Here is a 13,975-nt window from a genome sequence, read left to right as displayed (position 1 = left end):
GAGCCCAAAAGCCTGCAGAGTGCCCACCAGGAAATGGTGGTCTACCCGGTCAAATGCCTTCTCCTGGTCAAGAGAGAAATACAGCCGGGGACCCAGTCTCCTGGATCAGGTCCCATACTAGGTGGACATTGTCCTAGATGGAGCAGCCCAGGACTGTGTAAGATTGGTCAGGATGGATCACCTGTCTCAACACCCAGCCAAGACGGTTGGCCATTGCCCGGGCAAAGATCTTGCAGTCCGCACGCAGGAGGGAGCCCGGACATCAGTTCTCTTAGCATTCAGAACCGAAGTTCACAAAAGCTGCAGGCCACAGCCAGAGTTTGGTGCAGAGACAAGTCAACCTCATGGAGTAGTGAGTTGAAGTTCAGCGCGGAGACAAGTAAGCCTCGCGGAGCAGCGATTTGACCCAGCCTATGACCCCCCTCAGGCCCTGACACACTGTCCTTTTCAATCTGGCCTGGTGTTAAACTGTCCAGCCCTCACTCTCGGACCCAGACCCTGCCGCTTCAATACACTCTGCCTCGCCTCCTCAATTTGGCCCGTACCCACCTTCGCCAATTCAGCTTGGTGCTTAAATCGGTCTTTCCTTACTCTCAGGCACTCCGCCGTTGTCTGTGTGATGCGTTGCTAATATTCCAATCAGATTTCACCATCTGCAGCCCTTTGTCACTTCCTCCCATCACCTCCCAGCCTCTATCCAGCCTTCCCTCCTCCATCCACCTATCAGTTGCCACACCTCTTTATCCCCACTATCTTTCAGTTCAGCACAGCACATCATGGAACGTAGCTAACCCTCTATGGCCTCCGTCTACACCTCCTACTGCTTCAGTAAAGCAGCCAGCATAATCTAAGACCCCACCCACGCAGGACAATCTATCTCCTCCCCTCTTCCATCAGGCAAAAACCTGAAAGCCCATACCACATCACGGAGAGCTTCAATCCCACTGGTATCAGACTCCTGTACGATAGGACAGACTTGACCTCCAAATCCACCTCGTTATGATCGTGCACTTAATTGTTTACCAGGACCGCACTCTGCAACTGTTATGCTTTATTCTGCATTGTTGTTGTTCTACCTCATGATTCGATCTGCACGAACAGTATATAAGACGAGCTTTTCACCATATTGTGGTACTTGTGGCAATAATAGACCAAAACAGTACAAGGGTCTCGACCCAAAACACTGACGTTCCATTTCCTCTGCAGGTGCATCTTGTTTGTTGCTAATACTCAAAGTGAACTTATTACCAAAGTACATATATGTCAATACCTATATATGTCAGCACATACTGCCCTGAGATTCATTTTCTTGTAGGCATTTGCAGTGGAGCACCAGAGTACAACAGAATCAATGAAAAACTACACACAAACAAAAAGTGACTAACTGTCAGTGTACAAAAGAAGGCTATTAATATTAACTATTGACTACGATATTAATTGTGACCCTCAGGCTCACCCAGCTCGTGCTCGTTGAAGGGACTCAGTCTTTGGCCCCGCCAAACTGGGTAATCACGTTTGTGTGGATGCGGTGTAATGTAATCCCAGTTACAAACCCACAGTGCAAATTATGAGACAGCACACCATATGTAATTAAATGATAGACTTTATGAATCTTAATCTGAACATAGGGTTAGTAATGAAAATAAACAAAAGAGGGCCCAAGTCAAAGTCCCCGTTGGAGCTCACTCAGTCATCATCGATCTCCTCCGAACGTCGCCGACCTTCGGACCCTCAGATCCCAGTCCACTCCATCCGGTGGTCTGCCAGCTCTCTCCACATGCCTTCCCTTTTCATCTCTCCTTGACAAAAGACTGTGAAAATCCGGCTCCCAGACACACAAGAGAGAACATTTCCTCATTGGCTAACCCCTGCATACCAAACCCCGTAATCTCCTAGCCATAACCCAAACATTGCTGCTACAGAGAACCCGTTATATCAGCAGTGAACATTACAGAGAAGCCATTACATGATTATACTTTTTCTGAACTACGATCACTGCCATCTTCAGCCTGTGATTTCCCTGTGGGACTTGTGCTTTTGAAGTGTTTGTATAACCTGCTGTTTTTGTGGTCTCGCAAAGGACTCAGTGGACTGGATTCTTAGAGAATGCAAGTACGGCCGCGGCAGGGCCCGGGCCTGAGAGTGAAAAACGAACCAATGTTTGCCCATTGCTCGAGCAGGCTCAGGGCCGGATCGAAGTGGCAGGGCCCAGGCCTGAGAGTGAAAAACGAACCAATGTTTGCCCATTGCTCGAGCAGACTCAGGGCCGGATCGAAGTGGCAGTGCCCAGGCCTGAGAGAGAAAAACGAATAAATGTTTGCCCATTGCTTGAGTGGATTTGGGGCTGGATGGAAGTGGCAGTGCCCAGGCCTGAGAGTGAAAAATGAACCAATGTTTGCCCATTGCTCGAGCAGACTCAGGGCCGGATCGAAGTGGCAGGGCCCAGGCCTGAGAGAGAAAAACGAATCAATGTTTGCCCATTGCTTGAGTGTATTTGGGGCTGGATCGAAGCTGTGAGCCCGGGCCTGAGAGTGAAAAACGAATCAATGTTTGCCCATTGCTCGAGTGGATTTGGGGCTGGATGGAAGTGGCAGTGCCCAGGCCTGAGAGTGAAAAACGAATCAATGTTTGCCCATTGCTCGAGTGGATTTGGGGCTGGATGGAAGCTGTGAGCCCGGGCCTGAGAGCGAAACACGAACTGATGTTTGCCCATCACTTGAGCAGACTTAAGGCCGGATTGAAGTGACAAGGCCTAGGGTTGAAAGCGAAACATGGACCAATGTTTGCCCATTGCTTTTTTAAAAAAATTTTTTTTATTGAATTTTCAAATAGGTTACAGAAAGAAAAAAAAGTTGTCAACCCTTCCCCCTCCCCTTAACCCCTCCCCCAAACGTATCCAGAAAGAAAGAAAGAAAGAAAGAAAGAATTAATGCCTGGATATCGGAAGATCCCCACATGCTCCATGGAATTCATAATAGCTTTAATATGTATATTTAATTCTTTCCCCAGATAACCAATAATTTTATCTTCGGAGCACCTATATATTTAATCCTATCTTTCGTAAATAAGGGCGCCAAATTTTCAGAAATATTTCATATTTATCTCTTACATTATAAGTAATTTTTTCAAGTGGAATGCAGCTAAAATTTTCATTATTCCAACGATCTATACTTAAGTATGAATCCGATTTCCAAGTAACTGCAATAGCCTTTTTGGCTACTGCCAATGCAATTTTTATGAATTCTTTCGGATATTTATTCAATTTGGATTTTGATTTTATCCCTTCAATATCGCCTAGTAAAAATAATGTTGGATTATATGGAAGTTGTATTCCAATAATTTGTTCCAGTAAAACTCTTAAATTTGTCCAAAAAGGTTGAATTTTAAAACAAGACCAAGTAGAGTGTAAAAAAGTACCAATTTCTTGATTACATCGAGAACATTGATCAGATAAATTTGAGTTTAATCTATTTATTTTTTGTGGTGTAATATATATTTGATGTAAAAAGTTATATTGTACTAATCTTAGTCGACCGTTTATTGTATTTGTCATACTGTCAAGACATAATCTTGACCAACTTGTTTCATCAATTTTAATATTCAAATTAGTTTCCCCTTTTTGTCTTGACTTATGAATTCCTTGTTTAATTGCCTGTTTTTGAATCAAATTATACATACCAGAAATAAATTTTTTAATTTTTCCTTTGTGAATTAAAGTTTCTATTTCATTAGGTTTCGGCAATAACATTGTTTGACCCAGTTTATCTCTTAAATAAGCCCTTAATTGGAAATAACAGAAAAGAGTATTATTTGATATTTTATATTTATTCTTTAATTGGTCAAATGACATTAATATACCTCCTTCAAAACAGTCTCCTATATATCTAATCCCTTTGTGAAACCAGTTATATAAAAGTTGATTATCCATTGTAAAAGGGATAAGTTTATTTTGAATTTAAGATCTCTTTGCTAATAAAGATTTCTTTATCTCATCATCAACATTTATCTTATTCCATAAATCAATCAAATGTTTTAGTATAGGAGATCCTTTCTTTTCCTGTATCCATTTAGATTCCCATTTCTATATAAAATCTTCTGGTATATTTTCTCCTATTTTATCTAATTCTATTCTAATCCATGTCAGTTTATCTTCATCAAAAAAAGATGCAATAAATCTAAGTTGATTTGCTTTGTAATAATTCTTAAAATTTGGTAATTGTAACCCTCCTAGGTCAAATTTCCATGTCAATTTTTCCAACGATATTCTTTTTTTTTCTTGACATCTTAGCTTTCCAAAGGAATTTCCTCACACATTTATTTAACTCTTGAAAAAACTTCTGCGGTAATTGTATTGGTAGTGTTTGGAATAAATATTGTAATCTAGGGAATATATTCATTTTTACAGTATTGACTCTACCTATTAATGTTATTAGTAACATTATCCATTTATCAAGATCCTCTTGAATTTTTTTCAATAATGGCAAATAATTTAGTTTATATAAATTCTTTATATCATTATCAACTCTTATACCTAAATACTTTATACCATTTATCGGCCATCTAAATTGAGTTATTAATCAACATTGACTATAATCTCCTTTAGTAAGGGGTAAAATTTCACTTTTATCCCAATTTATTTTGTACCCTGATATTTTCCCATATTCTTCCAATCTAGAAGATAATTTACACAACAAATGCAATGGGTTAGTTAGATAAATCAGAACATCATCAGCAAATAAGTTAATCTTATATTCCTCCTGATTAACTCTGAAACCCATAATATCTGAGTCAGTTCTAATTAATTCAGCTAATGGTTCTATCGCCAACACAAATAAAGCAGGTGATAATGGACAACCTTGTCTCGTTGACCTTGTTAACTGAAATGATGTTGACATTTGGCCATTTGTCACCACTTTAGCTTTGGGGTTAGTATTTAAGGTTTTAATCCATTTTATAAAAGATACTCCTAATCCATATTTTTCCAATACCTTAAATAAAAAATCCCATTCCAATCTATCAAATGCTTTTTCTGCATCCAAAGCAACTGCCACACTCATTTCTTCCCTCTTTTGTGCCAAATGAATTATGCTAAGTAACCGAGTTACATTATCTGCCGATTGTCTATTTTTAATAAATCCTGTTTGGTCCATGTGTATTAATTTTGTTAAGTATTTAGATAATCTATTAGATAAAATCTTTGCTATTATTTTATAGTCTGTGTTCAACAAAGAAATAGGTCTATATGATGTTGGCTTTAAAAGATCTCTCTTTTTTTGGCAATACTATTAAAATAGCTGTCGAAAAAGATTCTGGAAGTTTATGCATTCTTTCCGCTTGGTGTATTAGCTCCATAAAAGGAGCTAAAGTTAAATCTTTAAACTTTTTGTAAAATTCAGGTGGAAAACCATCTTTTCCTGGAGATTTATTACTCTGAAGTGATCCTAGAGCTTCTTCGACCTCTTTTAATGTAAAAGGCACATCTAATCCCTTCTGTTCTTCCGAATTCAATTTTGGGAGAGTTATTTGTGATAAAAACCTTTCTATCTCAACAATATCATTTTGTGATTCTGATTGATACAGTTCAGAATTTAAAAAAAATTAAAGTTTCATTGATTTCTAAAGGTTTATAAGTAATTTTATTTACACTTGTTTTAATTGCATTTATCGTTTTGGAAGCCTGGTCTGTTTTTAACTGCCAAGCAAGAATCTTGTGTGATCTTTCACCTAGTTCATAATATCTCTGTTTAGTTCTCATAATTGCTTTTTCTGTTCGGTATGTCTGAAGTGTATTATATTGTAGCTTTTTATTAACAAGTTGTCTTTGTTTTTCTTCTGTCATATATCTTTGAGATTCTTTTTCTAATTTTGTAATCTCTTTTTCCAATTGATCTATTTCTACCATATATTCCTTCTTAATTTTAGAAGTATAACTTATTATCTGGCCTCTCAAATATGCCTTCATCGCTTCCCATAATATAAATTTATCATCAACTGAATGTGAGTTTGTATCTAAAAAAAACTGAATCTGTTTTTTCATAAAATCACAAAAATCTTGATGTTTTAATAATATTGAATTAAATCTCCATCGGTAAATCGATTCCTCCTTATCCATCATTATCATTGTCATTATCAAGGGGGAATGATCTGACAATATTCTTGCTTTATATTCCATATTTTTCACTCTGTCTTGAATATTCGCTGATAGTAGGAAAAAATCTATCCTTGAATAAATTTTATGTCTATTTGAATAAAATGAATAATCTCTCTCTTGGGTTAATTCTTCTCCATATATCAATCAAATTTAAATCTTTCATCAATGATAAAGTTAATTTTGCTACTTTTGGTTTTGTAACAACCTTCGTTCACCTATCTAAAACTGGGTCTAGACAAAAGTTAAAGTCTCCACCTATTAATATTTTATCGTGTGCGTCAGCCAAATTCAAAAAAGCCTCTTGTATAAATTTTACATCGTTTTCATTTGGTGCATAAATATTCATAAGAGTCCATAGTTCTGAAAAGATTTGACAATGTATAATTACATATCTTCCCGCAGAATCAATTAATACATTTTGTATTTTAATTGGTAAAGTTTTGTTGACCAAAATTGCAACTCCCCTCGCTTTTGAATTAAATGAAGGTGCAATAACATTTCCGACCCAGTCTCTCTTTAATTTCTGATGTTCTATCTCTGTTAAATGTCTTTCTTATATAAAAGCTATATCTATTTTCATTTTCTTAATGTATGTTAAAATTCTTTTTCTTTTCACCGGTCCATTAAGCCCATTAACATTAAAACTTTGAAAATTCAGTAAATTAGTCATTATTTTTAACGGAGTTACTCCAGTCTATAATAATACATAATATTTCAACTCTCATAGTACCTTGGGGAATTATTTTAAAATTCTCCATGTTGCTATGTGTCTCCCCTCCGATCATCCAGGCAAAGAAAGAAAGATAAAAGAAAAATAGATTTTAAAGAAAAAAAAAAGAAAAAACCCCCCTGCTAATGTTGTGAATGAAAAAAAACACAACATTACCCCCCTCCGTTGTGCAGGTCATGGCAAACGCCATGATTACACACGTGAATCCCGTAGCGATTGATCCGAAGTTCCCCCGGCTCCCCCGTAACATGAAAAAAGTATATATAAGAGAAGAAAAAATAATATCACTACTCTCGAATAATATTTCTCAAATTTTTACCTTTCTCCCCCTGTATCATATAATTAAAAGTATATTTAAATATTCTTCTGTCCTTAATGTCCATCAATTCACTTCACTGTCCCGTCAGCGAATATTTGGGAGTTCTTGTGCAAACTCCTCTGCATCCCGATGATCAGTAAGACTGATCAGCAGACTTGGGGCCAGGACGAAGTGGCAGGGCCCAGGCCTGAGAACAACACACGACCTTGTTGTTTGGCCGGTTTAAGCAGTGAACCAGATTAAAAATACCAACGTGTCAAGGCTGAGGATGAAGGACAAGCAAACGTTCAGCTCACTACTCCATGAGGTTTACTCATCTCAATGCCAAAATGACTCTGTACTTATGGCTTTTGCAAACATTGACCATCACCTCAGCACTGAACTGCCCCATGGCTGTGGACTTAACTTCGCGGATTCTGCCGTTCACGTTCTGTGTGTTATTTGTTTACTTTTGATATTGTTTGCGCAATTTGTTCATTTCATTTGTATATTGGATGTTTGATTGTCTTTGTTGGGTGGGTTTTTTTAATGGGCTCTTTTGAGTTTCTTCATTTTGTGGCTGCATACAAGAAAAATCTCTAGGCTGTATATAGTAGACATACTTTGGAAAGAAATGCATTTTGAGCTTTGAACTTCAAAACTGCAAATACAAAAGAAAAAGTAAATATATCATACTACTGCCAAGAATAGTGTTGTAATTCTGGGTGATGCTTCATAGCCTGGCTTACTGATGCAGCTTGTGAGCCACTTTTGTTGGGAAAGCACTGGAAAGGTAAACAGCCGAAAGAGCTCTGCAGGTCAGTGTGTTATCACCTCAGTGGGTTCTGGAAACTTCCACACAAGGCCACTACTAGAAGGACAGGCTAATCGAGTGGGAAGGGCAGACAAGGACAGCCCAGGAAAGGGGAGGCGATGAGATTTTTTTCAAAATGTTGTCTTCTATAAAATCTTGAGGGAGGAATAGAGTACGAGAGTAAAACAAAAATCCTGTCTCACAAAGATGGGACTGTATCTGTTAATTACTGCATAGTTATTGATTGTTCAGAATCAGGCTCTTGATCGTTGACATACTGCATGTCTTGAAATTGGTTACTTTGTGATAGCAGTGCATAAAAAAACTATAAATTCCTATCATATATACTTGTGTAGTCTTCAGGCTCTGTGGTAGTAATGAGAAGAGGGCGTGTCCTGGGTGGCCGTGCCACCTTTCTGCAGTATCATGTTTTGAAGATGGCCTCGATCCAGGGAGGCAAGTAGGAGTGACAATTCTTTGCCTTCAACTCTTACTATCTGCTTCATCCACACTCATGGACAGGTTTCTGGTATCTGCTCAGAATATATTGGGGAGGGTGGGGCGGTCTTGCAGCCGAAAATAGGAAACCCCTTATCATTATTGCACAGCGTCTCATATACCGGGGTGATTGATATGTCTGTGGCCTAAGGTAGAAGGAGTCAATTTTAGAAAACCTAGCACATTTATTTTTCAACATAGTCCCCTCCTACATTTACACACTTAGTCCAGCGGTCGTGGAGCATACGGATCTGGGACCTCCAGAAAGTGTCCACAGATGGGTGATTGATAAGTTCGTGGCCTAAGGTAGAAGGGGATGAGTTATACAGCTCTCGTTACATGCACATACAGTTCAACTCTGATTATGCAGAAAGTTTGAAGTTAATAACTGATCAAGGGTGATTGATGTTTGTGGCCCAAGGTAGAAGGAGTTGAGTTGACCTGTATGTGCATGTAACAAGAGCTGTATAACTCATCTCCTTCTACCTTAGGCCACGAACTTATCAATCACCCATCTGTGGAAACTTTCTGGAGATCCCAGATCTGTATGCTCCACAACCAACCACTGGACTAAGTGTGTAAATGTAGGAGGGGACTATGTTGAAAAATAAATGTGCTAGGCTTTCTAAAATTGACTCCTTCTACCTTAGGCCACAAACTTATCAATCACCCCTCATACGATAAATTATTTCTGGTACGTGGGCACCCTTGCAACAACAAGAACACAACCAAATTCTCCCACAGCGAGAGCAACACTGGGAAAGGACGACCTCTCATACACAGCCATGGAGAGACAGAGCACAAAAACAGGCCCTTCAGCCCATCAAGTCCAAGCCAAGCATTGAGCACCCATTGGTAAACTAATCCAACCTTCACACATTTCATTCTCTCTCATTCCCATCAATCGAGCCCTTTCATTCTATCTACCTGAACTCTAAGAGCAATTAACCTGCCAAAATACGCACCCTTGGGATGTGGGGGGAAACCACAATGTACAAAGGAAGCCCACAGATTTAGTTTAAGTGACTCACAGCAACGTAACAGCCCCAGTGCACGTGTCCAATTGACCTACTAATCCATACAGCAGGTTATACAAACACTTCAAAAGCACAAGTCCCAAAGGGAAATCACAGCACCCAGGGAAAACCTATGCGGTCACAGGGAGAACATACAACAGTGATGGAAAATCAATCCATTGGCACTGCAATAGCATAGCAGAGACCATTATGCTACCGGGCCACCCCCTAATGTGGTTCACATGGAATCATGCAAACTCCACATAGACAGCATCGGAAGTCATAATGGAATTAGGTCACCGGCAGTGGCTCCATCTGTTGCTGTAGGATCTGCTACATCCCCCCATTCACTGGGACATCAGAATCTCTGCCAGCGGCGGGGTGAGCGGCCTAGACCAAACACTACCACTGAAGTGCCAGGGGCCCTCAAGCATGCGGCAGAGCACCATCGGTGGGAGGAAAGGAACTGTCCTTGTCTCAGGTCGACACACTTCATGTCCCGACTTGTCACCAGTTCTTTCCCCTGACCGATGCTGAGCCCCTCCAGCCTCGTGTTTTTGTTTACTCGATCCAGCTTCCACCATCTCACGTCTCCTCCCTCACAGCCTTCAGCAGCCCAGCTTGGCATCCACTGAACCTCCGGGATGTTCCTGGGAGATAAATGATGCTGCTAATTAAGCAGTTTCTCTGCACCCAGTGGCCACTTTATTAGGGTACCTCAGAAACTGCTGACCTCCTGGGATTTTCATGCACCGCATTCTCTGGAGTTTGCAGAGAATGGTGCAAAAAAACAATCCAATTCTGTGGGTGAAAATACCTTGTTAATGAGAGCGGTCAGAGGAGATTAAAATTTTCAAAAGGTCAGAGTAAATTTGTCACCAAAGTACATGCACTACGTGTTACCGTACAGAACCCTGGCATTCATTATCTTGAGGGCAAACACAGCGACTGCAAGAAACACGATAAAATCAACAAAAGACCACACCCAAAAGGATGGACCAGCGACCAGCGTGCAAGACGAAAATCAAACTGTGCGAATACTAGAAGAAAGAGCAGAAACAAAAGAAAAAAGAAAAAAGGGAGATTGGAGCCAGACTGATTTGAGGTGACAGGCAGGAAGGCGACAGAAACTCAAGCAACCACATGTTACAGACAATGGTGTGAAGAGCTTCTCTGACACACCGCATGTCAGACCTCAAAGCTGGTGGGTTACAGCAGCAAGCATTCGCTCAGCAGCCACCGTGCTAGGTACGAGGTAGGTAATAACATGGCCCCTGACAGCATAAGCAAGTGTGTATACGCATGCAAATACAGACAGTACACGCGCCAACACTCACATCCGTCGGCACAGGGGATTCTCCGGGTGCTGGACACTTCGAGCAACGCAGACAAACAAGCGAACACGTAAATAAAGAAATAAAATGCTGTTGGAATTCTGCAAGGCAGGCGGTCCCTCCGGAGGGGAATAAACAGTCAATGTCTCAAGCCGAGACCCTTCATCTGGACAGTACATTTTCCTCCACAGATGCTGCCTGACGTGCTGAGTTGCTCCAGTTTTTTTGTGTGTTACAAGCACACATTCACACACACAAAACCAAATTACTCACACATATATACCACACACACATATACTCATGCATGCACACACACACAAACAACTTGTGACTGACTGATTCTCCAAATCCACACCCCACCCCTTACGGAACTTTAGCTCCTGACTCTGCACAGAGGGAAAAGCACTCTGTTCACTGTACAGCCATGGGGCCACAGGTGCAGATGGGTTGCCACATCTCTTTTAATTCTTACGTGAACGACACCTAGATCAGCACACAAAGGAAAAAAATGCTGGAGAAACTCAGCAGGTCAGGCAGCTTCAGTGGAGGGGAATAAACTGTCGATGTTTTGGACTGAGGCCCTTCATCGGGCCTGGAAGGGAAGGGGCCAGAAGCCCAACGAAAGGATGCAGGGGGCAGGTGATAGGTGAATCTCAGTGAGGGGGTGCAGGAGGGTGGGGAAGGGGGAAATGAGAGAAGCTGGGAGGTGATAGGTGGAAGAGGCAAAGCACTGATGAAGGAGGAATCGGATAGGGGAAGAGAGCAGAAATGGGAATAAAGGGAGGGAGAAGGGGAACCAGAGTGAGTAGGGTAGTGAGGGCAAGGAAGGGTAAAGAAAAGGGCTAACAGAGCCACAGAGTTATCGAAAAACAGAGGATTGGGCGGGGGGCAGAGGGAAGTGGAAGTCAGAAATATCTTTTTTTTGGGTGAGGAGGTTGGCTGGGGATCTGGAACTTGAATTGGTCGATTATTGTCACGCATACAGTGAAAAGCTCCAGTGCACGCCATCCAGAAAGATCACAAGTACAATGAGGTGGTAAAAGAGAACGCAGAATGTAGTGTCAGCGTAACAGGGAAGGGAAAGTGCAGTCAGGCAGACAGTGTAAAGGAAATGGAGGGACCCGACATTTTGTTGAACGTCCTGTTGTCATTCCTGATGGCTCCAATCACCCTCAGCACAAGCCGTAATCTAGAAACAGTCACAACTCTGTTGCAACTGCCCAGTCTCTGCTACACAACCAAAATGATTGAAAGCGTAAACGATACCTCAACTTCGTCAACGTTTTGATGCATGGTGGCAATGAAATGAAGTAGCACGGTCTCTGTCACCCCTTCACTGCTTATCCTCTCTGCCTTTGGCTCTGTTTTCAGTTTCAATTTCCTGGCTGCGTAGCATTTGAAATGGGTTGGAGTTTTGGTGCATAAATTAAAGGTGGAGCTACTTGTTTTGTGTGTGACTGACATCTCAGTCTCTGAGCAGCTGGAACATTGTTATCCCTCTGAATTATGTTTATTTTTGCAACAGCAGTAGTTGATTTTAATTTAGATATCTGCCTGGGTATTAAAATAAAATCCTGAGCAACACACAGGGAGCTAGAGGAACTCAGTGGTTCAAGAACAACGATTTCTCTAACTTCCAGTGACTCCCCTACCCCTTCCCTCTTGTCCCATTTCCCATTCTGTCTCCCCTCTTACCTCTCACCTCCCCCACCCCCTCCGGTGCCCCTCCTCCTTCCCTTTCTCCCATGGTCCACTCTCCTCTCCTGTCAGATTCCTCCTTCTTCAGCTTTTTACCTTTTCTACCTATCATCTTCTCCCTTCACCCCCCTCTCCCCCACCACCTGTCTTCACCTATCACCTGCACTCAAGAGGTATTGCAGATGTTGGAAATCCAGAGGAATCAACCTCCTCTGCCTCCCTTCTTATTCCAGCTCCATCCCCCTTCCTTTCCAGTCCTGATGAAGGATCTTGGCCTGAAACGGCAACTGTTCATTCCCCTCCATAGATGCTGCCTGACCTGCTGAGCTCCTCCAGCACAATGTGTATCACCTTCTAGCTTGTCCTCTTTTCCCTCCTCCTACTTTCTTACTCTGCTTCGTGTCCCTTCATTTCCAATCCTGATGAAGGGTCTCGACTCCTTATCCCTCTCCACAGATGCTGCCTGACCGGCTGAGTTCCTCCAGCATGTTGTTTGCTTTACTCTGGAATTCCGGCATCTGCAGAAGTTTTGGGTTTATCTATGGAGGGAAACGGATAGCCGACATTTCCTACCAAGACCCTGAATCAGGGTTCCAACCATCTCAATCTAACTTTACCTCAGAGGCGGAAAAATAAAGGCCCAGGGTAGAAAATCTTCTAAACTTCAAGGGAAGTTCATTATCGAGGTACGCCGTTACCATATACTGCCTCGAGACTCATTTTCTTGCAGGCATTTAGAGGGAAATGGAGAAATACTATAGAATACTATAGCAATCATTACATAAACAGACAATTAGGCCTATTTTGTAGTCTTTTCTGTTCCTGGGCATTGATGTTTCCATACCAGGCCAGGATACAAGAAGCTAGGATGCTTACCACTGACATAAATTTATAAGTAGATACCCTGTCATGCCTTCGTTATGATGACACTTAGATGCTGGTCCCAGGACAGATCCCCTAATATTCTATGTCAAGGGGTTTCTTTCTTTCTTTTTAAATCTTTTGATTGATTTTCAAACGAAGCATAGAAACACAGAGAGATTGGGAATACATAGTTAATACAACAGTATATACAAGTATAAACTATTGATAACACAGATGTACTAAACCTCCCAAACTCATGCTGCATTTGCATAGTAGAAAGAAAAACCCCCAAATTGAAGGGATTTAAAGCTACTGAACCTTTCCACCTCCGATCGCCTGATGAGGACTGACTCATGGACCTCTGGCCTCTTCCTCCTGTAGCTGGTAATCAGCTCTTTGGTTTTGCTGATGTGAGTGAGAGGTTGTTCTTCTAGCACCACTCAACCAGACTTTCAATCTCCTTTCTATTTTCTGATTCGCCTCCAACTTTGGCCAACAACAGTGCTGTCATCAGAAAACTTAAATATGACATTGTCAAGTACTCGAGGACATGAACTTAAGGCGAGAAGGAT

General features: G+C 41.3%; 1 protein-coding gene across 1 annotated transcript in view; it reads right to left on the bottom strand.

Moving 5' to 3' along the window:
- LOC140740156 (shiftless antiviral inhibitor of ribosomal frameshifting protein homolog) overlaps positions 1 to 12,218 on the bottom strand; it is a 43,614-nt gene extending 31,396 nt beyond the window's left edge. The window contains exon 1 of the mRNA XM_073069123.1: positions 12,108 to 12,218. Coding sequence (XP_072925224.1) covers positions 12,108 to 12,134 — 27 coding nt within the window. The 5' untranslated portion in view covers positions 12,135 to 12,218. The remainder of the gene's footprint in view (positions 1 to 12,107) is intronic.
- Positions 12,219 to 13,975: the final 1,757 nt, after the last annotated feature.

This window comes from Hemitrygon akajei, chromosome 16 (genome assembly GCF_048418815.1).
Source record: "Hemitrygon akajei chromosome 16, sHemAka1.3, whole genome shotgun sequence".
Classification (NCBI taxonomy): domain Eukaryota; kingdom Metazoa; phylum Chordata; class Chondrichthyes; order Myliobatiformes; family Dasyatidae; genus Hemitrygon; species Hemitrygon akajei.
This window is presented reverse-complemented; position numbering and strand designations above follow the sequence as displayed.